At 45.9% G+C, this 24,436-nt stretch overlaps 1 protein-coding gene across 2 annotated transcripts in view; it reads left to right on the top strand.

The window, feature by feature from the left end:
* TOLLIP (toll interacting protein) overlaps positions 1–24,436 on the top strand; it is a 199,891-nt gene that overhangs the window by 129,971 nt on the left and 45,484 nt on the right. For both annotated transcript variants that reach the window (XM_069223148.1, XM_069223149.1), the window contains exon 5: positions 20,312–20,402. In XM_069223148.1, the coding sequence (XP_069079249.1) occupies positions 20,312–20,402 (91 nt within the window). The remainder of the gene's footprint in view (positions 1–20,311; positions 20,403–24,436) is intronic.

Raw genomic sequence — 24,436 nt, 5'->3', positions numbered from 1 at the left:
GGTAGGGGGCGTCTATGCGAGCGGGCTACAGGGGCTCCCGTTGATACAGAGGGGGTGGGGCATCCAGCTCTGCAAAGGGCGGCTTTTGCTGCTCCCCGTTCCCAGGTGACCTGCACTCGCACCCCTCAGTTCACCGATTCACGTATTGTCTGGTATGGGGCCCGAGTCAGAGTGTGCCCCCCGCCGCAGCCCACTCAGGTGGGGAGATTAGCAAGGAGTCGGGGGGGGGGGAGAAGGAGTGACAAGGAGAGGGGGGGGCGCAGGTCCGGCCCCTCTGCAGCACTCCCAGCCGTAGGCCACAGCGCGTCCCCCGTGCCCCTCTCACCGCCTTTCGGAGCAACGCCGGGCCATGTCGCAGTCGGTGGAGGGGTTAGGCCCCGAGGCGTCGTGAGCAGGGCGCTCAAGTAGGTCGAATCCTCCCGTCCCGGCGCCAATTCGTCCGGTGTGTTGGGGGGCCGGGAGGCGTCCCGGATTCCTCAGGGGTGCGCCGCCCGAAGCGCGCCGGTTCCGTTTCGGCCGCCTCCTCACGGTTTCAGGGCAGCGGAGCTACGGGCGGGTTGCCCCGTCCAATCTTTTTACATGCCCTGTTGTACTATTCCGGCATGTGTAGCGTACGAGCGCAGGCCCCGTAAGTGGGGCAAGTACTCGCACTTGGGCGCCCGCAGCGCTGTCCACACAGGCGGGGAGATTAATAAGGAATCAGAGGGGGGAGAAGAAGCGACAGGGAGAGAGGGAGCGCAGGTCCGACCCCTCTGCAGCACTCCAAGCCGTAGGCCACAGCACCCCCTCTCACCGCCCACCGGAACAGCGCCAGGCCATGCCGCGGTCTGTGGGGGGGATGGGCCTCGAGGCGTCGTGAGCAGGGCGCTCGAGTAGGGCGAATCCTCTTGTCCCAGCGCCAATTCGTCCGGTGCGCTGGGGTGGCCGGGGGGTGCCCCGGAATCCTCAAGGGCGCGCCGCCCGAAGCGCGTCGGTTCCATTTCGGCCGCCTCCTCACGGTTTCGGGGCAGCGGGGCCACGGGCGGGTTGCCCCGTCCAATCTTCTTTTTGTACGCCCTGCAATACTATTCCGGCGTGCGTAGCGTATGTGGCGCCCGAGCGCTGGCCCCGTCAGTGGGGCAAGCACTCGCACTCGGGCGCCTGCAGTGCCGTCCACGGCGCCACGGGACCTGTAATGGCCAGCGCCCGATCTCCGAGTCGGTAGCTCCCTCAACGGCAGTGCTGGGCCCCAGCGGGTCGCACCGATGTCCTGGGATACCTTCCCGCGCCCCTGTGTGCTGGCCTCGCTCCGGGGGCTTGCAGCAGGATATTAGCAGCGAGTCCGGGATGGAGCTCTCATTCTAGCCGTCCATCCCGGTCGCCATCTTGGCTCCACCGTCACCCCTTTTCATATAGGGCAAACTATCACTCTGCCTGCGTTTTACCCTCCTCCCCACCCGTCTAAAGAGGAAGAGACACTCCATAGGTTGGTCCCTAAGAGGGCCCTGAGTTTTTACCTAGAGAGAACTAAGGACTTTTGCTTAGATGATCAACTGTTTGTTGGGTATGCTGGACAGCGAAAGGGCAGAGCGGTCCAGAAAAGAACACTCTCCAGGTGGGTCAGCTTGTGTATTAAGATTTGTTACTCTCTGGCGAAAAAAGTCCCTCCTGAAGGTATTAGGGCTCACTCTACTAGGGCTAAGTCTGCATCTTCGGCCCTAGCGAGAGGAGTTCCGTTAATAGACATATGTAAAGCGGCGACTTGGGCGTCCCTCCATACTTTCGTGAAACATTATTGTTTATACTCTGAGATGAGGAGGGACGGTCATTTTGCTCGCTCAGTATTGCAGGATTTCTTAGTGTAATCAGGCGGGCACCCACCACCGAGTGCGATACTGCTTGGGACTCTATTCATAAGGTGAGGAATCCACAGGTAGTTGTATCCATCAGAAGAACAAGTTACTTACCTTCGGTAACGCTTTTTCTGGTGGATACACTAACTACCTGTGGATTCCTCACGGTCCCTCCTGCCTCCCCGTTGCCTGCCTGATTTCACAGTTATCTTGCAGTTTTTGGTTTAATATTTTTTCTTATATTTGTATATTTATATATGTGTTTGTGTGTGTGTGTGTGTGTGTGTGTGTATATATATATATATATATATATATATATACGTTTATATTTCTCTGCATATTTTTGTGTATTCGTGTATTTAAGATGATAATGTGAATATTTGGATTCAATGGACAAAGATTTTTGTGTGCGTATATGTTTATATATATATATATATCATTTTTCATGGTCGGGTTACACCTGTTCGCCTTAAGGGCACAAAAAAAATGAGATGAAACTGACGTTAGTACGCCGACGAGGACCTCTTATTGGCACGTTGACGCCAGACGGAGTCACGTGGAGCCGTGCCATTATGACGTCCTCGTCGACGTAGATAGCTAGGAATAAGACTTTCCGTCGGATGCTGGATCGAATTCATAAGGTGAGGAATCCACAGGTAGTTAGTGTATCCACCAGAAAAAGCGTTACCGAAGGTAAGTAACTTGTTCTTCTCTTCCAGGGGTATCCTCATCAAAGTCATAAACAACCCACCCTCCTCCCCGGTGCAAGTCTCCTAGAAGTGCAGTACAGACCATTTATCTAATCTGTTGGATTCTTTGTCACCGTAAAAAAGGACTGACCTAACTGTGAACCAACTGTCACCTCTCCTTCACCCCTGAGGCATGGTGGGATACTGGAGGTGCTCAGGGTCTTAAAGGCACGGTGCCAAATTTTGTGGTTCTGCTGTATTAACTTGCATGCAGCCTATTGGCTAATAATGCTATGTTGTTTTCAATGTAGTTTTTTCTTCTTTTCACATGTGTTGCTGGTATTTTTTCTGTGCCCTCCAATTGGGCTTCAGAAAGTTTTCTTGTAATAAGGGAGAGCGTTTTAAAAATAAAAAACTCCATAGAAATAAAGCATTTTAGCCTGTTTATCAACATAGTCTGCATTGCTGTTATACACATGTATACATGATTCTGGTATGGAAATTATCTACTAAAAATGCTATATTTTTCATATATATTTCATACTTATACATGTGTGTTTTTATATATGCTCCAGGATCCCCGCACGGGGCGGGAATATTCAATGTTTATGACTTTGATGAGGATACCCCTGGAAGAGAACTAGGATTTACAGGTAAGTAACTTATCCATATAGCAGATCTAAAGGCATTGATTGTCCTATAAGCCAAAACAGAATTGGCTATCCAAGAGAATGTTTATGATGTGGATAATTCCCTGTCCCCACTGGATCAAGTGTTTCTCCATACACCAACAGGACCATTTTCTCCATGCCAGTCTGTAGAATTTGATAGTACTCTCAGCCCAGGTACACCTAATGAGCTTTGCAGTGTCCTATGTATGTTCAATGTTAGTCCACCTTCACCTGAAATCCTCCATGCCTTGAGCTTTAGGTGCCCCTGCAGTACCATGGTTTGTGCCTGTCTGATGCAATTCTCCAGTATTCCTGGAATTACCGGTAAGGCTACTAATAGACCCCAAGACAGCCCCATAGAATTAGTAACCATGGCTGTGACCTCCAAATAGTAGTCACTAGAATTAGAGTTGCTTTCTGTCTATGGCTTGAGCTGCTACTATGGCAATCATAGTGAAAGGAGGAAATGCATAGTTCTGGTTGGTTGACCAATCCCGAAGAAATGCATTCACTACTGCTGCACCCAGTCTGGTCTCAAGCTGAAGTACAGGGGAAGTTGATTGTTCCACCTGGAAGCAAAAAAAATTGTCATTTATGGGTCTCATCTGGTCATCAATGCCTTGAAGACGTCTGATTCAGCTGCAAGTCACTGGAGCTTGTGCTTTACATGAAATTCCAGTCTGACACTTGGTTCTGTCTACCAGTAGGTATTGTGCTGTCACCAAAACCAGTTTCTCCAGGTTGAAGTGCCAAAATTCCTTGCCATCGCTGTGAGGTTTTGCGATCTTGAGCCTCCCAGTTGTGTGATATATTTCACCGCAGACATATTGTTATGTTCAGGAATAAGCAACAGGATACTTTCTTTTGTCATGCATTTGATGGCGAGTTAACCAACTAGGAGTTCCACCCAGTTTATAAACAGCTGTAATTCTTCTTTGACTATCTGCCACCCATAAAGATGTTTCAGCGCTTTGCTGCCCGGTCCCACCGGCTGGCATCTGATTCTGTGCACTGAGCCTGAGAGGAATCGCAGATCGCTCTCCCATTCCACGGACCCATGTAATCAAACCACCAATGAATCTCTGTCCTGGCTTCTTGTGATGATGAAATTCTTTGAGAATATCTCATCCCTATTATGTGATGAACCACCTTGAGTCTTGAAGCCCTAGTACTGCAGTGGGCCCTGGAAGATTGTCTTGCTCAACCACAGTAGGAGTCCCACTATTCTGAGTGTGAGAGATCTTGTCTCTCCTTAAGAGCGTTTGAAGTTCCTTCTTGAGCTTCATCTTTTTCACTGGTAGACCCAACGTGGCTGCCGATGAATCTGACAGAATCCAGAAAAAACAGGGATTGGCTAAGGGTCAGTTCTGATTTGCTTTTGTTTATCACAAAATTTGGACGCTGTAATTGTAGTAATGGTCAGATGATGTAATAAGACAATATTTTTGGTCAGATGATGACACAAATGAGCCAGACATTGAGCCATTAGTAAGATGTTGTCTAGATATTACAAGCCTTGTGCTTCTCATCCGCAGATGTTCCACAGCTGCACGAAGGTGTTTTGTAATACATCACAGGGCCGATGATTGGCCGAACGGTAATTGCGCAAACTTGTAGCTATGTATCTTTCAGAGAAACTGCAGGGTTTTACCAGGGGGACAGAAAATGGAGACTGTTGGATGAGTGTCCTTGAGGTAGAGTTGAATCATCCAGTCTACTGGAAGAAGGATGGCTCTCAGGAAGTTGATTTCTCTCCATTTTGAAATGACAATATATGAGCCATTTTTTAAAATTCTTACAGGTTTTTCACTTGCCTGAATTTCTTCTTTTGCATCAGAAATAGATTGTTCGAAAAGTCCCTTGGATGGATTACTGAGTTGTAAATCATACCTTTGCATTTCAAGTCATTTTTTGTTGTTGTCCATAAGTTCTGTTTCCCCTGCAGAGAAATAGAGACATTTGGGGTGTATTGTCTGATATGGGTACAATAAAATTCTATGTAGTAGCCATGCACTGTCTCCAGTGTCCATAGGTTGAAGGATAGCTCCTTCAATTTGTAAACCACCTCAGCCTTCGCACGATTTTTATTTGGAGAAAAATGGATAATCCTCACTAGAAACTTCTCCTGGAATGCTCGCTCCTCCCCTGAAGCCACCTCTACCTCCCCTGGCTCTGCCAGTACCTCTGGAGGGAAAACATTTCCTTGACAGGAGCCTTTATACCATGTTCAGCCAGAGTAGCAGTCCCTGCCTCTTCCAGCCATGGGGAAAAACTTCCCTGTAAAGATATATATATTTTTTTAAATGGATGAATTGGCCTTGTCTAAGACTGAAAAGGTGGCCACAAACTTTTCAAGTTCTTTGACTTACAGTTCCCAGAATAAATTGTCTTGAGCAAAAGCTCCAGCCTCTGATGTGGAGAAGTCCCCAAATCAAGGTTCTATTTTTATCAGAAGGTACCTGTAATGTTCTGTGGAAAGAGCACAGTTTATGTTGCTCTAGCATGTATTTTGCCGTCTTTGCCCATCCTGATACCACATGTGCTGGCATGGGGCCTTCTGACTCTTGGCATCTTCAGTGATCTGTAGAATCTTGGTGAGGTCATCAAGCCTATCTTGACATGCTCTCCATGAGCGACTTATGCCTTTCTTTCAGTACATTGTGTATTTTTGTGAAAAAAATGCACATTTTCGCATACATTTCTGGAGTCGCCACAACGTTGCCCTCTAAGGAGGGTCTAAGGCACCCCACCATTAAATTTGCCCTGACCGGTTTGTCTACAGGTTGTCAGATTTTCATGGCAACATAGTCTGTCACTTTCTGAATCAGGAACCACTACCAAATCTTCTTCTGGCTTAAACATGTCAGATTGGGAGTCCCTCTCTCCTATCAACCTTAGTGGACCTGCGTTGGGGTGCCCGGATTCCTCATCAGAGGATTGGCCATCGTTTGCACCGCCTTCCCCTTTTTGGGGGAACTTAAGTAGGGGTCAAAGTTTGAGATGACTGTCAGGTAGTGGTGCATGACGAAAGTATTTGTTTTGAGCGTGTGCACTCTTAGATAAGGTTTTGCATAATTTCTCAAACCCTTCGAGATTCCCTGCATTATAGTTTCTGTTTGCCGTCTTGGGGAGATGGTCATTGGAGCTCGGAGGGGTCCTAGGAAAAGGGAGATTGTACCTTCCCCTAGAAATCTAACTTTCTGATAGGGACTTATGGCGTCAGATTCCTCTCCTTTTGAATATTCCTAGGGTGCCAGACTGGATCTGATAACTTTTCAGCAGTACCACTGCATTCCAGAGTGTGCCACTGTCCAGCTCTACACTGACTCTGTTCTGCTCCAGAAATGACATGCGGGCCTTTATGGGCACGACTCCAGTGCACTGACGTCCGTTCTACTTTTTCCACACCACCAGATGTTGACCTGGAGCTCCTTCTCCTCTCTGAGACACCAACATTTTCAAAATTGTCTTCAGTGTGCTAGGAATTTCATCCCCTAAAACAGGTCTATCCCTGTAAGGACTGTCGTAGGCGAATGTTTGTGAGGAAACCCAGTCAGATATGCCTATGGCTTCTGCGCATCAAACGTGAAGGTAGGGAACGCAAAGATGTAACTTTACATTGCCAAGCATAAGAAGACAGTGCTGGGACTCTACCAGGTCATGCTCTGAGTCCAAGGTTCGATCTCTATCCCATTCCTGCTCTCGGAATCGACAGAGCCACTCCATAGGTCGGTCTTCGTTGTGGTCCAAGTCCTCAGGTAAGAATAAGAAACACAAGAAGTTTAAGTGGGATTCTGTTCCCTCGTACCACTCTCATTCGCTGAGCAAGCTTGGGGACGGCACCACCCTTCTTGATCTCACTTCTGAAGTCAGCTGACTCCAGACCTTATCCTGCATTTGGGTCCAGCACAACTCCAGATTCTGAGACTTTCAACCATGCCTCACCAGATTGAAGAGTTCCGAGCAGCCATGCTCTGCCTCTTTGGGTCTCTGCCAACACCCTCTGATGCACCTTTGGACCCCAAGGAGCCAAGAGGCCATTTACCTGGGATACCACTGGCTGGGTCGCCTTCTGCTCCAAATGGATCTACCAATACTATCTTGCCTCTAGTGTTTGTTCCAGCATGACCCACGCTGGCCCAGGGCACGCCTGAGCAGGTGCTGCAACTGTTCACTCAGATACTGAGTTAATGCTGGTCTGACCCCAACTGACATCGTGCTTGAGGCGCCACTTCCCCCACTTGAATTGCTACAGGGTCGACAATACTATGCATACCCTTTTTGGGACTGGTTTGGATAATGACTGTGACTTTGGTGATGAGTGTGTGCAACTTTACCAGGATGGCTATTGGTTTGAGGACCTACAGGAAGCTAGTGACCTCGATACCTCCCCAAGAGAAAAACCTCTCCCACTGCCCCCTCTCCCACCAGCCTTTCCCCCTCAAACACACCCCAGGACCAGCCACATAGGAATCCACTTCTTACTCTATGGTGATGCGTAGGGAGGCCAAAGTACTTGACCTCCACCTCCCAACCTTGGAGGTTACCACCATTGTCTTAACTGAAATGCTCCAACCAGGACAAGTTCCTTCTTCCATTTAACAAGGCACTAACGGATACTTTATTGGGGGCTTGGTCCAAGCCTCCTTCTGGCCTCCTGGTCAATCAGCAAATTGCCAGGCACCATTGACCTGCTCCTGGTGACCCAGCTTTTCTTTTGCAGCACCCCTCACCAGAAAGCCTAGTGACACATGATTCTACCAGCCCTTCAAATACCAAAACATTTCCCACCACTCCTCCTCATAGGGAATCTAAGCGACTTGAAACATTAGGCAAACGTGTCTTTTTCTTCTGCCAGCTTGGCCCTACGTTCTGCTAACGACAGCTGTTTGTTGGGATGGTACCTGCGTGCTTTTTCGGATTCGGTGGTACAAGCCCAAAGACCTTCGCCCTGTGCTCTCTCAGACAATTCAGGATAGTTGTGATACAGCCAAGTTCATGATTCGTTGTGGCTTAGACTCGACTGTATCCATCAAGTGGGCCATAAGCCCCAGCGTTGCTATTCACCGCTGCCCATGGTTCAGATCGACTGGGTTCTCTTGTAATGTCTGGTCATAGCTGATGGACACATCACATCGGACAGTTGGGTCCTGCAAATTATTTGTTTACATTTTCCATTTTGCAGTAGGGAATGCAAGCCTTTTTGGCCAAGGTGGCTGTCGAGAGGGTGCCAGAAGTAGGACTTGTTTAGTATTCCCGCTACTTTCTGGTGCCCCAGAAGGTTGGATTTCTTCAGCCTTATCTAGTCCTGCTCCCTTTCAACCTCTTCCTCCCGAAGGAGAAATTCAAAATTCTGACCCTGGCCCACGTCTTGACTGCTCTTGGTGTTGGACCAGCAGGACATCTAATTCTGTATACCCATCCTGCTGGTCCATCAATGCTACCTGTGGTTTTTGATAGGACGGGATCATTTGTAGTTCACTGTGTTCCCCCCTTAGTCTCCCCGGCACTCCCAGGGTGTTCATGAAAGAGATGGTAGTGTTGACACCACAACTTGGGATATCAGCATGTCAGTCTTCCTTTACCTCAGCAACTGACTGTTAAAGACTGGCTTGCCCGAGGCAGTCGCCAACCACCTTCAGACTTTGGCAAACCTCCTGTTATCTTTGGGGTTCACTATCAATGTGCTGAAGTCACACCTTACTCCTTCTCGGGTGCTCCCCTTCATCTGAGCCTTTCTGCGCATAGTTCAGTTTTGTGCCTTTCCCTGGGAAAAAGAGTCAAAGGCATTCAGGCTATTATCCAGATTTCTCAACCTCTGTACCGGATTTCAACGATATTGAAGAAGTCCCTCTGGTCGGATAGGTTAATAGAATAATTCCACCAATAAGAAAACCACATGGCATGGCAGTTAAATACGGTTCTGTTGCAGTTAATGAGGAGGTCTTTCGAGCCGATTCATAAAGCTAACCTCAAGCACCTTACATGAAAAACAGCACTTCTCCTAGCACTAACATCTGCGAGGCGTGTTAGCTAGATGGAAGCATTTGCAGTGCAGAAGCCTTATATGCACTTTAGAAAGGACAGCATCATCCTACATACGAATCCCAGGTTCATACCCAAAGTACCCATGGATTTTACACCTCAATTAACCAGTTGCCCTAAAGACCTTTTTCCAGTATCCATCAAATGAAGCAGAAAGATCTCTTCACATCTTTGATGTCAAGAGATGCTGTAAATTTTATTTGAAAAGACTATAACCTTCAGAAAATCAGACCAACTTCTAGTTGCATTTGTGCCTCTGAGAAATAACCATCCAGTCTTGAAAGCAGTGATCGCAAGGTGGGTATCAACAGATATCCCTTTTTGCCATGAAAGAGCAGGAAGACTGTAGGAAGGTAGCCTCTTTCTAGTTTTGTTACCCCCACTTTTGGCCTGTTTGTGAGTATATGTCAGGGTGTTTTTACTGTCTCACTGGGATCCTGCTAGCCAGGACCCCAGTGCTCGTTACGTTTGTGGCCTATATGTGTTCCCTATGTGGTGCCTAACTGTATCACTGAGGCTCTGCTAACCAGAACCTCAGTGTTTATGCTCTCTCCGCTTTTAAAATTGTTACTGCAGGCTAGTGACTAATTTTACCAATTCTCATTGGCACACTGGAACACCCTTATAATTCCCTTGTATATGGTACTTAGGTACCCAGGGTATTGGGGTTCCAGGAGATCCCTATAGGCTTCAGCATTTCTTTTGCCACCCATAGGGAGCTCAGACCAATCTTACACAGGACTGCCACTGCTGCCTGAGTGAAATAACGTCCACGTTATTTCACAGCCATTGTACACTGCACTTAAGTAAATTATAAGTCACCTATATGTCTAACCCTCACTTGGTGAAGGTTAGGTGCAAAGTTACTTAGTGTATGGGCACCCTGGCACTAGCCAAGGTGCCCCCACATTGTTCAGGGCAAATTCCCCGGACTTTGTGAGTGCGGGGACACCATTACACGCGTTCACTACATATAGGTCAATACCTATATGTAGCGTCCCCATGGTAACTCCGAACATGGCCATGTAACATATCTAAGATCATGGAATTGTCACCCCAATACCATTCTGGTATTGGAGTGACAATTCCATGCATCCCCGGGTCTCCAGCACAGAGCCTGGGTACTGCTAAACTAACTTTCTGGGGTCTCCACTGCAGCTACTGCTGCTGCCAACTCCTCAGACAGGTTTCTGCCCCCCTGGAGCCTGGCCAATCTGGTCCTATGAAGGCAGAACAAAGGATTTCCTCTGAGAGAGGGTGTTACACCCTCTCCCTTTGGAAATAGGTGTGAAGGGCTGGGGAGGAGTAGCCTCCCCCAGCCTTTGGAAATGCTTTGTGCCCATCTCTGCATAAGCCAGTCTACACCGGTTCAGGGATCCCCCAGCCCTGCTCTGGCACGAAACTGGACAAAGGAAAGGGCAGTGACCACTCCCCTGACCAGCACCTCTCAGGGGAGGTGCCCAGAGCTCTGCCTTCTTGGATGCAGAGGTGTTGGGGCACAATGGACAGCTCTGAGGGGCCAGTGCCAGCAGGTGACGTCAGAGACCCCTCCTGATAGGTGCTTACCTTTCTCACTAGCCAATCCTCCTCTGTGGGCTATTTAGGGTCTCTCCTCTGGGCTATTCCTCAGATAACGAATGCAAGAGCTCACCAGAGTTCCTCTGCACTTCCCTCTTCGACTTCTGCCAAGGAGCTACTGCTGACTGCTCCAGGACGCCTGCAAAACCGCAACAAAGTAGCAAGACGACTACCAGCAACATTGTAGCGCCTCATCCTGCCGGCTTTCTCAACTGTTTCCTGGTGGTGCATGCTCTGAGGGCTGTCTGTGTTCACCCTGCACTGGAAGCCAAGAAGAAATCTCCCGTGGGTCGACGGAATCTTCCCCCTGCTAATGCAGGCACCAAATTTCTGCATCACCGGTCCTCTGGGTCCCCTCTCATCCTGACGAGCGTGGTCCCTGGAACACAGGAGCTGGATCCAAGTGTCTCCCACAGTCCAGTGGCCCTTCTGTCCAAATTTGGTGGAGGTATGTCCTTGCCTCCCCACGCCAGACAGTAATCCTGTGTACTGCGTGATCTGCAGCTGCTCGTGCTTCTGTACACTTTTCCAAGACTTCCTTTGTGCACAGCCTAGCCCAGGTCCCCAGCACTCCATCCTGCATTGCCCAACTCGCTGAGTTGGACTCTGATGTCGTGGGATCTTCCTTTGTGACTGAGTCGACCGCTGTCCTCAGATCTTCTAAGTGCCTGTTCTGGTACTTCTGCGGGTGCTGTCTGCTTCTGTGGGGGCCCTCTGAGTCCCTTCAAGGGGTGACCTCCTGGTCTTTCCTGGGCCCCAGCAGCACCCAAAATCCTCAACCGCGACTCTTGCAGCTAGCAAGGCTTGTTTGCGGTCTTTCTGCGTGGAAACAACTCTGCATCCTCCAGCACGCCGTGGGACATCTTCTGTCCAAAGGAGAAGTTCCTGGCACCTTCCGTTGTTTCAGAATCTTTGGCTTCTTCCACCCGGAGGCAGCCCTTTTCACCTTCATCCGGGGTTTAGTGGGCTCCTGCCCCCCCTAGACACTTGCGTGACTCTTGGACTTGGTCCCCTTCCCTTACAGGTCCTCAGGTCCAGGAATCCGTCTTCAGTGTTTTGCTGGCAGTTGTTGTCCTTGCCGAATCCGCTATCTCGACTTTACTGTCTTTCTGGGGTAGTAGGGTAACTTTACTCCTACTTTTCAGGGTCTTGGGGTGGGGTCTCTTGGACACCCTTAGTGTTTTCTGACACTCCCAGCGACCCTCTACAACCTACAATAGGCCTGGGTTCCATTTGTGGTTCGCATTCTACTTTTGGAGTATATGGTTTGTATTGCCCCTAGGCCTATTTCTCCCTATTGCATCCTATTGTGATTCTACATTGTTTGCACTACTTTTCTTACTGTTACTTACCTGATTTTGGTTTGTGTAATATAATTTGTGTATATTACTTACCTCCTGAGGGAGGGTATCCTCTGAGATACTTTTGGCATATTGTCACTAAAATAAAGTACCTTTATTTTAAGTAACTATGAGTATTGTGTTTTCTTATGATATAGTGCTATATGATATAAGTGGTATAGTAGGAGCTTTGCATGTCTCCTAGTTCAGCCTAAGCTGCTCTTCTACAACTACCTCTATCGGCCTAAGCTACTAGAACACCTCTATTCTACTAATAAGGGATAACTAGACCTGGCACAAGGTGTAAGTACCACAAGGTACCCACTATAAGCCAGGCCAGCCTCCTACAAAGACCACTAACATCCAAGGTACACATCCACTCTACCAGCAGAGTTGCAACCTTTGCTGCTGTGTTCCCAGGAGTACCACCCGGACATTCGCAGAGCAGCCAGATGGTGTCCCACGCATACGTTCACCAAATATTACTGTCTGTCTAGTTGCTGTTAACAACATGGATGCCACAGTGGGCCAATCAGTACTTCAAAACCTGTTTTAGTATGGTGAGCTCATCGGTATTTATTTATAAAGTTTATTTATTTGTTAATATTTTACGTTAACTCCTTCCCCGCCTGGACATAGTGGTTACGTCTGTGATTGCGCCGCTCAGGTGCCACGGATGTAACCATTACATCCAGGTACCGGCCCTCCGGGGAAGCGCTAGCGCTCCGCCCGAGGGCCGCCGGCTGGAAGGGGAATCACTTCTCCTTCCACCCTGCAAAAACCCCCAACCCTCCCCCCCCCCCCTCAGCCCCAGTGACGTCTGATGACGTAACCTCCATCGCACTGGAAGCATGCTTCCAGTGCGATGCGTAAGAGAAATTCTTAGCATTTCTCTTCCGCTCGGGAGGAGGGGCCGGCAGAGGCAAGAAAGGAAAGGAAAGGCCTTTCCTTTCATGTCTCTGTAAGCATTTCTGCTGCCCAATCGGGATGCGATCGGGCAGCAGAAATGCCCACTAGACACCAGAGAATTACTTTTTTAATTTGTTTTTTTTTTAAAGATAATTATCAAGAGGGGAGCGGCCCCTTGGGCAAGGGCTGCTCCCCAGGGGGCCAAAACATTTTTAGGTCACTTCTGCACACGGGCAGATCAGCCTAATATAATTAGGCCGATCTACCCCCGGTTGGGGGAGGGGGAGAGGGGGACAGAAAACCCCTAGACACAAGGGATACATTTGTTTTTTTTGTTTTTTTCTTTTATGTGTGGGGAGCGACCCCTTAGGCAAGGGTCTCTCCCGGTGGGGGGCAAATTATTTTTAGGCCATTGATGCGCTCCCCCCCCCACCCAAGGGCAGATCGACCTAATATGATTAGGCCGATATGGGAGGCAGAAACCTCCAGACATCAGGGATATATATATTTTTTTTATTTTACTTTGTTTTTCTGTATGGGGAGCGACCCCTTAGGCCAAATTGTATTTAGGCCATTTCTGCGCCCCCCATCCCCCCCCTTTGGGGGCAGATCGGCCTATTTTTGTTAGGCCAATCTGCCCCCAAGGGGGGCAGAAACCACTAGACACCAGGGATTGGTGTGTATGTATGTGTGTGTTTTGTTTGGGGGGCAGCTCCTTGGACAAGGGTCACTCCCCATGGGGGCACATTACTGTTGGCCTATTTTTTAAAGTCCCATCTGTCCCCAAGGGGGTCAGAAAGCCCACCAGAGACCAGGGAAGATTTTTTTTCTCCAAAATAGAAGCGTGGGGGTATGACCATACCCCCACCCCAAATAAATGGGACCAAAGTTGTTCTGCCCACCAAAATTGGGCAATTACCCCCCGATCCACAACCGGGGGGGGGGAGGGGCGCAGAAAGTCTAATACATACCAGGGAATTAACAAAAAAAAAATATATATAGTGGGATGGTGGCTACCAACCAGTATGGGCCTGGTTATGCCCCCACCCCAACTGAAGGGGGTAACCGTCTTTCAGCTCTCCCCCTGCATACTAAAACATCTTATCCCACGGCAAGCAAGAAGACATTTGATTATTTTGGGTTCTGGTTTTAAATTTGGGCCATGAGAGCTTGGTAACTCTCAAAATCGTCCCATTAGGAATGGTGAGGGCTGCACTTTTTTCACTTTGGGACACTGCCATGTAGAAAAATCCACAAGACCTAGACACATCTGAAAACTAAACATCTGGTTGATTCCAGGGTGGTGTGCTTCATAGGCACCCCACACCATTTTCTTACCCACAATGCCCTGCAAACCTCCAACTTTGCTGGAAATCACACATTTTTCCCACATTTTTGTGATGGAACCTTCCGGAATCTGCAGGAATCAACAAAATTCCTACCACCCAACATTGTCTCATATATATACCGATAAACATTCTGCTGCACTTGTCAGCCTGAAAATGTTTTTTTTTTTTCAAACTGCCCTTTTTGACCCGCTTTGGTTGCCCCTCAATTTCAACATGTTTTTGGCTTTTCCCTGTCACAGGCACTTGGCCCACCTACACAAATGGGGTATCATTTTTACCGGGAGACTGAGGAGAACGTTGGGTGGCAGGAAATGTGTCCCGATGCGGTGATCCCACACAGAAATGTAGGGAAAAATGTGATAGATTTTTTTTTTTAAGCTAAATTTGAGGTTTGCTGAGGATTCTGGGTCTGGGTTAAAAAACTTTGGGGTATACACGCAAGTCACACCTCCCTGAACTCCCTCGGGTGTCTATTTTTCTGGATTTCTGGATTTGGTAGGTTTCCCTAGATGGCTGTTGAGCCCAGGACCAAAAACGCTGGTTCCCCGCCACCCCCTGCAAAAACAGGTAGTTTTGTATTTGATAATTTTGATGTATCCAGATAGTGTTTTGGGGCATTTCCTGTCGCGAGTACTAGGCCTACCCACACAAGTGAGGTACCATTTTTATCAGGAGACCTGGGGGAACGCTGGGTGGAAGTAAATTTGTGGCTCCTCTCGGATTCCAGAACTTTCTCTCACCGAAATGTGAGGGAAAAGTGTTTTTTTGGTTAATTTTGAGGTTTTCAAAAGATTCTGTGTAACAGAACCTGGTGAGAGCCCCACAAGTCACCCCATCTTGGATTTCCCTAGGTGTCTAGTTTTAAAAATGCACAGATTTGTTAGGTTTCCCTAGATGCCGGCTGAGCTAGAAGCCAAAATCCACAGCTAGGCACTTAGCAAAAAACAGCTCTGTTTTCTTTGGGAAAATGTGATGTGTCCACGTTGTGTTTTGGGGCATTTCCTAACACGGGTGCTAGCCCTACCCACACAAGTGAGGTACCATATTTATCGGGAGACTTGGGGGGGACGCTGGGTGGAAGGAAATTTGTGGCTCCTCAGATTCCAGAACTTTCTGTCACCGAAATGTGAGGAAAAAGTGTTTTTTTTTTTGGCCAAATTTTGAGGTTGGCAAAGGATTCTGGATAGCAGAACCTGATGAGAGCCCCACAAGTCACCCCATCTTGGATTCCCCTAGATGTCTAGTTTATAAAAAATGCTCGGGTTTGGTAGGTTTCTCCAGGTGACGGCTGAGCTAGAGGCCTAAATCTACAGCTAGGGACTTTGCAAAAAGCACGTCAGATTTCAAGGTAAAAATGTGATGTGTCCATGTTGCGTTTCCTGTCGCGAGCATTGGGCCAACCCACGCAAGTGAGGTACCATTTTTATCAGGAGACTTGGGGGAACACAGAATAGCAAAAAAAAGTCTAAATTTGTTCCTCCCAAATGTAAGACCGTGTGTAAAAAAGACTTCTATTTGGGAAATGCCCTGTAATTCACATGCTGGTATTGGAACCCCGGAATTCAGAGATGTGCAAATAACCTCTGCTTCTCAACACCTTATCTTGTGCCCATTTTGGAAATACCAAGGTTTCTTGATACCTATTTTTCACTCTTTATATTTCAGCAAATGAATTGCTGTATACCCGGTGTAGAATGAAAACCCATTGCAAGGTGCAGCTCATTTATTGGCTCTGGGTACCTAGGGTTCTTGATGAACCTACAAGCCCTATGTATCCCCGCAACCAGAAGAGTCCAGCAGACGTTACAGTATATTGCTTTCAAAAATCTGACATCGCAGGAAAAAGTTACAGAGTAAAACATGGAGAAAAATTGCTGTTTTTTTCAACTCAATTTTAATATTTTTTATTTCTGCTGTTATTTTCTGTAGGAAACCCTTGTAGGATGTACACAAATAAGCCCTTGGTGGATTCAGAATTCTGTTTACTTTTCAGAAATGTTTAGCTTTCTGGGATCCAGCATTGGTTTCACACCCATTTCTGTCACTTACTGGAAGGAGGTTGAAAGCACAAAAAGTAGTAAAAATGGGGTATGTTCCAGTAAAATGCCAAAATTGCATTGAAAAATTGGGTTTTCTGATTCAAGTCTGCCTGTTCCTGAAAGCTGGGAAGTTGGTGATTTTAGCACCGCAAACCCTTTGTTGATGCCATTTTCAGGGAAAAAACCACAAGCCTTCTTCTGCAGTCCTTTTTCCCCATTTTGTTTTAAAAAAAAAACACAATGTTCGCTGTATTTTGGCTAATTTCTTGGTCTCCTTCAGGGGAACCCACAATGTCTGTGTACCTCTAGAATCCCTAGGATGTTGGAAAAAAAGGACGCAAATTTGGCGTGGGTAGCTTATGTGGACAAAAAGTTATGAGGGCCTAAGCGCGAACTGCCCCAAACAGCCAAAAAAGGCTTGGCACCTGAGGGGGAAAAGGCCTGGCAGCGAAGGGGTTAATTATGCATAAATACATTTTGATGTTACCCCCCTCCGCATAGAGTTTCTCTGTATTTTCTCTGTCCTTCTCTGATGATGATCTGCTAGCTATTCAGATTCAAGCATGTGAATTTAAGAAAGATTCAATACTGGAAAAAAACAAGTTACGTATTTGTACACTGTGGTTTTCCAGTTTTGATATCTTTCCTGGATTCCCATGCGACCCAGCCACCTCCCCATTCAGTTACTCACCACCTTCATATTCTTCCTCGCGTGGCATGGATAACTTTTACACTAGTGCTTCAAAATCTGAGGTGTGAAGTCTCTCCACAAAAGGACGGGTGCAATCTCTGCTCTGAATGATTGAAGTTTGGTCATGTACAAAACTATGTAGATTGCGCCTCAGTCATATGAGGAAATGTAATGAAAAAAGTCCTGGATGACAGACTTTATTCTACTAGTTAAAATTACAGAGGGGCTCCCATCTCGACGACTGGGAAGATTCAAGCATATGAATCTATGAAAGATATCAATACTGGCGAACCACAGTGTACAGGTAACGCAAGGATGGGTTTATCTTGCATTTATCCTTCCATTTAAAAAAAAAAAGCTGTTGGTGGACACAGCCTTCTTTCAGAATCGTATGTTGGTGACTGAAAGGACTCTTTACTCACTGGATAGTGTTCTATCCTGATCCAGTAAAAACATCCAGGAAGTCTAATCATTTGTTAAATTTTGGCCTTATGGTTAAGTTTGGCGAGGAATAACTAGGTAGGTAACTTCTACTGCTGTTTTCTGCCATTTTAAGAAAGATCGGCCCCTACATTCCTCTGTGTATGTTTTGTGGATTTGTAGAGTGCACTATCACCTGCAAGGGTATGCTGACTCTGAGCAGGTTTGAGTCTAGGCACACCTAAGGTCTACTGAGATTACTCGAGAAGCCAGATATTCAGCTCCTTGTGGAATTAAAGAAGTGCGGAGCAGGTGCTTGTGTGTAGCTGCAAGTTATTTCGTGCTTCAGGAGCAGTGTAAATGTCTCGACCCCCAGATCTGCTTTCCATATATGCGGGGTTTGTGCACAGAGTCTGGATGTGCGGAAGTGTATGGAAGGTTTGTGAAAGTAGATGCTATTGTTGATGTATGCTGGCCATGTTATGTAGTTTCTTCAAAGCTTAGGCAGGGAGTTTGAATTATGCTCATTTGTGAGTGGGCAGCCAGTGGAGCTTCTTCATGTGTGATATGATATGAGTGTGGCATGAGAGGCTGAGAGTGATTCTGGCTGCCATTTCTGAATGATTTGCAGCCTTCTGGTGAGTTTTTTGTTGTTGTTGATCCCAGCATAAAGTGTGTTCCTAGAGTCCAGTTTGCTTGTGATGGCTGCTGATTGGGAGTCATATGAAAATCTTCCTCAGCATCTTCAGGATATGTAAGCATGAGACTGCGTCATCATTGACTTGGGTGGTCATGTCGAGTTTGCTGTTGATGATGAGCCCAGGGTTCTTGGCGTGTGGGGTGTTGGTGATGTGCTGTTCTTGAAGATCAAGTTACTCAAGTATTGGAACTTTCATAGATTCACATGCTGTGGGGTGTCCCGTCGACGAGGATCCTGCAGCCGCTGCCGTCAACATTGATAGGGTGACTATTACAGGTGTCACTGACGAAAGTCGACGATGAAAGTACTGTTGACGATGGCACCGTCGACGGTGCAGAACTTGGTTTCTTGAACTGGTGTAGAACCTTCAAAGGTGGAGTAGCCGGTTCAGAAACACTCTTTTTGGAGGATTACCGAGGTATTCTGACCCTTTAGGAATGCCTGTTCTCTTTTTCTGCGGAGAGCTGTGATGTTTTGAAGAGGTCCCAGCTGATTTCTGTGCCATTTTCTTGGGTGGCTCTTGAACATCTGAACCTTCCTGCTTTCTTTTAACAGGTGTTTTAGGAGCAGAGATAGAGGAAGAGGCGCTATCCTCATCAGAGGCTGAGTGGCCAGCCTTACCTTTTTGAAACCGCAAAAGCAGACAACCCTCTCTGTCATTCAAAGTCTTTGTAGGGAATTTTCTACATATCTTGCAGTCCTTTTTATTTATGGCTGGGATATAAGCAGTAAATGCATTACTCATGTTAAACATCCACATATAATCTCTTCTTCAAACAAGAGGCATAGGATCTTAAAAGGCCCTTTCTTGGTGTCTCTGACATGGCAGCCAGCTTGAAGCACCAGAGAAGAAAAGAAATGTCCAAAATTCAGGTAGTGGTCTTCTGAGAGAAAAGTTTTGAGCAGAGCTCAAAGGAGACTCCTGAGCACAACGTGCAGTGGAAAATCTGAGGGAAGGCAGCTCCTCACAGGAGGTTCTATGGGGTGAGGCAATCTGATTGGTTCAAAATTGAGTTTGGGTCTATTTGACAAAATGACTGTGATAGGTTATTCAATTGAGGCCTAGGCCATGTATTGTATATGTACATTTTCAGGCCTAGGTTGTATATACCACCGGGGACTCCCATCCTGACGACGGGGAAGTATTCAAGCATGTGAATCTATGAAAGCTTCCAATACTGGAGAACTACAGTTACAGGTAAGTAACTTATTTAATTTCGGCCTTGTTGATGTTCAGCTTTAAATTAGTGCACAGATATTCCACAAACATCGTTGCTGCCCAATGTGCTACAGTTACCCTACGCAACATCTGCAGGTCACAAACTTGGAAGATCCATTGCACATTTGTTGCCTCGTTACAGATGAGTCCAGAGACTTTGCAGCGGGCTAAGCAGTACTTTGAAATCTTCTTGACATAAGTCACTTCCTGCCTCAATGGTTATTTGCAACTGTTTCAGTATTGGGTGACATTGACTGATGTTATTGCCTGAAATATAAATAGCTCTATCATATGCTACTAGCATTGATATTGCTAGTCCAGTTCTAGTAGCTCAAATCTATAAAGGATACAGTGCTGGATAAGAAAAAGGTTACCTGTATTTAGAGTTGTCCAACATTGGTAAATTTCATAGATTCAATCAGTCTCTCTTTATTTCCACCATTCACACCTGTGCTATAAAAATCTAAACTATTGTGTCCTTTGAGGGAATGGAGCTGCCTGTGCTTTAAATTCATTGTTTGGACTTTGGGTCATTTCTAATGAGGTGAGTGGACTAATAGTGTTTTCTGCATGTTACTATGGAAATTTGACTTAACTCTATTGTGTTATCGCTGTGCGCCACTCAACTTGATGAGGAAATGTTCAACTATGTGGAGCCATGAAACCAACACTGGAATAGTGTAGTTACAGGTAAGTACATTTTTTCTTATGACTTCTCAAAGTCCCCATGTAAGTCCTTCTGTCCCATAGGAAAAAGTGAAATTTGATGAAACACAAAGTTCAAATGAGGCTTCAGACCCTGATCTTCTGCTTTCGTACCCCCCTACAGACCCTGCCAGCAGCCATGATGATGCAGCCCCAACCAGTGGTTTTGATGCCCACCGTCTATCAACAGGGAGTAGGCTATGTGCCTATTGCAGGTGTGTATAATGTCACACTATCTCATTATCTCAATGTGGGTTATGCAAGGGTGCTTATTTATGTTTTGCCCTGCGTACTTTTTACACTGATTTGTACACTGTTACTGCGATAGCAATGCACAACCACACTGAAGGGTCAGGTTTTTGGGTTCTCAGTGGTGCACTCATGTGATAAGCTGTACTCTGTGATATTTTCTTTGAGGTTGTACTGAAGTAGTTCTACTCTATATTCTATGTGGTATATTTAGCATAGCAACCGTATGTTTTGATACAGATTGCAAAGTAAGCACCATCTCATCACTTTTTATCCCTTTCTGTCTGCTATCAAACGTTGTGCATTGTTTTCTCTTACATATTTCCAAAGAGTTTACGGTGACTTTTGCTGCTGGTAAAGCTGGGCTCAAATCCTGACTTACTACTGTCGGGGCTCTGCTGGTTTTTCATCATGGTATTCTCTCCAGCATTCATAAAAGGTAGAATATGTCAGTATGTGTGTGAGATTCTGAAACACATTTTAATAAATACATGTGTTCTAAAATCAATAACTAGAAAATACGCCCAAATAAAGTTACATTTGCTGGTGTTTTTTCGTAATTACTATTATCAAAGCAGCCAGATTGAAAATAAAAAAGCTAATTTGACTGTAAACACTTCTGCAGTATAATGAAAAAGAAACACGGAAAAGGGTGCCTCCAATACGTAACTGTATAATTCTTAAAACATAACCTAGCCACTTCAAGATTACCAAAGGCCACACTGCTGCATCATGCCTAACAGAGATACAGGCATGTTTTCCCTTGTGAGGAAGTGTGCAAACACCTTGGCTGTAATTCAGAATTTTTGGCTAGAAACATCAATTTTGTTTTTGTTTCTTTGTTTTGTTTTTTGTTGTTGCTCAACTTCTTTTGTCATTCTTATTTGTTTCCAGTAACTTAAGCAATTTTTTGCTGATATTTCCTGAGGGTTATTTATTTTCATGTTTTTGTGTTTGCCATTTCTGCACTCTTTGACAAATCTCTAGCCTGTGGAAGCAACCATGAGTTGTATTGTGGTTCCCTGACACTCATTCAAGCATTGTGATTTTTAGAGGAAAATGTCTTACGAGATAGATAAGGGCTGTAGCTCAGTGTCTGAAGGAGAGAAATTTACAAAGTATTTATTCAGCTGCGTCATCATCTGCCTCTGAGACGACATGAGCAGGTTCCCCCTCATCTCTGGATAGTGACCCTCCTCTCAATTCGAGAGCTGGGTGGGCAGCATACCAAGTTCACCAGAACTCCCATACCTGTACCCAATTAGAAGCTCCTCAATGTGGCATTCATTGTTCTTAGGTGGGCTGACCATCTCTCAGAGTTTCTGTTTGACTGAGCTAGGTCATCCTCTTCTCATAAGACCTGGAGAAGAATACTGCTATCCCCAAATTCACTGCATTGTGTGGAAGATGATATGGTTGCTCTAGAAGCCTAAGAAGATGATACTGCAGTACAGCCTTCTGCTTTGTCTACATCGCCACAAAGGGCTTATATTTTCCAAAAAACAGCTGAAGTTCCAATCTCACAGACAGTGCTCCATACTTCGACTCTGGAGCAACCATATGTGCCTCAATCTAATCCGGTCCTGACTCCACTACAAACTACAGGTGGTACACCATTTCAAGTCTGTTGTTCTGCCAGGGGGGATTGACTTTCGAGCAGTTCTCACGAGAAAAGGCGGAATGTGGAGCCTGATGAACAGTCTTCTCATGGGTATTCCCCCCACATATTTAAAGAATGCCCAGTGAGAGGTAGGAGGCACAGATATGCTTCAGAGCTTTCTGTTTCAGACTCCATCTTTTCTAGCGATTGGTTTGCTTCATCTTCAGTATCAGGTGTACCTGTTCCATCCAGGATTTCACCTATTGAAGACCTCGTAGTGTTCCTTGAAATTGCTAATAGAGCTGAACATGAAGATCCATATCCAAACCATGCTATCTGAAGTACATGTCTGTCATTTTTTAGTCTATTCTAACAAAATCGGAAACACACCAACTGTTTTCTTTGGTTCCTTGACCATTAGACACGGTGATGGGGACCTTTTATCAAACCTTTTTCAGTGTGTCCAATTAAGACAGTTGGATAAGAGACTACAACCTATTTTCTCTTCCCTGGAGCTCTTAAGATAATGCATATTCTTTGTTGGAAGTGACTGCAGAGAAAAATAAATTGTGGTTGGCTCCTCTTTATCCTGCCCTCCAGAGAAGAAAAGCAGGAAATGTAATGCTTGGTGAAGAAAACATCTGCTGGTATTGTCCGGTCTGAGAGCTCTTCCGCCCTCCTCACGCGTTAGCACTGGCCATTCTGGGATTCCTTAAACCAATTTGTTCACCATCTGACAAGCAACAAGTGGCAAGACTTCTAAGAGATCTTTAAAGAAGGCTTGTTCACTTCTGGTAATAGTATTGACAGTAACAGTATTGAACTGGTGAGAGATACTGCGGACATGGCAACTGCTGATATCTGTCATATGCTATTCACCCTGCTCTCCTTGTGACTTAGACTGACATCTTTAACCCACACACAACACTAGATGTTTGAATTACCATACCAAGGTTTTTTGTTGCTTGATTCTCAGGCATATTCAAATTCAAACAATGAAAACTAAAGCAGAGATCTAAATATCACCAAGCCTTCATAAGAAAAATGAATTCCAAGAGTTATGTGGAAATGCTTTGGCAAGAGCAAGCAACATTTCCACATTCATGTCTGGGAAAGACAACTACACAAATAAAGGCAATTGCACCATCAATCCTTTCAGTGAATGAAATCCTGATGTGGGAGAAGCAAAAGTCAACAGCCTGCTACTGCTGCAGGAAAACCTCCTACAAAACTATGACAAAGTCCGCCTGCTGTTTTGCATTCTGGTGAGCAGGAGTATTGCCAACGCCTTTCAGTATGGCAAAAGTTCAGAGTATTTGTGGCTGCAAACTACTGCATGAAAAAGGCACAAAATTGGGGTTTCTTCCCGTTGTTCAAGGTCAGCTGATTCAAGAAACAATGCTTATTGGAGAAGAATGCTATGGTGTTGGTTACAAGACATCAGTGGACCAGAGAGGTTTCCTTCTGCTTTTTCTTGCCTTATTGTCTGCTTTACTTTATTTGAGTGTTTTCGAAAAGTTTTTCTCAGGCCTTCGTTAATGTTAGGTCTTTCCCTAACCTTTATCTCCGGGTTCCACTCTCCATTTTAAGTAGCACTGTCCTTCCTATTGCTACCCTGCACTTCTTGCCTTGTCCTTGTGTATTTTATGGTATGACCCTTACACAGAATGCTAAAAAACACCAATAACGTTTCTAAGCATTAGGAAAGATTGAACTCTGAGCAAGGGTTTCAGCTGTGAATTATGCATCCAACAGTATAAACAGACACAGTTTCTGTGTTTCGGGGAAAAAAGACTGGTCATTGGTTTTGGAATTAAAGGAAGATAGTTCCACAGGCCAGTGTAGAGTATAGAAAACGCACTGCATAGCGTCTTAGATTTTCTGAAATGTGAAACGTAGCAAAGAAAGTTCAAGGAGTGCAGGTGTCAGGAAGTGAAGTATCAAAGTAGACAGTTATGTTTTGAAAAAAAAAAAAAAAGGATAGGTATCCAGAAAGAAGTCCAATGCACCGAGCAGCGTACCTTAAGAGTTCATAGGTCTTGTGTGAAGCATGCGCATCTCATGCAAGATTAACACTGCGTGACTTAATCTGGGGTGTTCCCAAGTAGTATAATGTCATTGTTTTCTTCAGTTTGTATGACTCTGGAGAGGAAGGGCCATCCTCAAATAAAAGGACTTTGCAGTCATCCAATCTAGATTAAGCTAGCATTGCCACTGAGGATAGACGTTCTTCGCTGTTAACTATGCATGAAGAATCTGCTTTCCAATTATAAATAAAGGAGACCTCCGAGATCAAATTAAAATTTAAAGTATCATTTTAGAGTATACGTCAGCTCGCCTTTGTCTTTATTCAGATTTCTTCTTTTGTTAAAAGCTGCACCCATTCATAACTGTATTGCT

Source organism: Pleurodeles waltl, chromosome 3_1 (assembly GCF_031143425.1).
Source record: "Pleurodeles waltl isolate 20211129_DDA chromosome 3_1, aPleWal1.hap1.20221129, whole genome shotgun sequence".
Classification (NCBI taxonomy): Eukaryota; Metazoa; Chordata; class Amphibia; order Caudata; family Salamandridae; genus Pleurodeles; species Pleurodeles waltl.
Note: the sequence above shows the minus strand (reverse complement) of the source record. Positions and strands in the feature narration are given on the sequence as shown.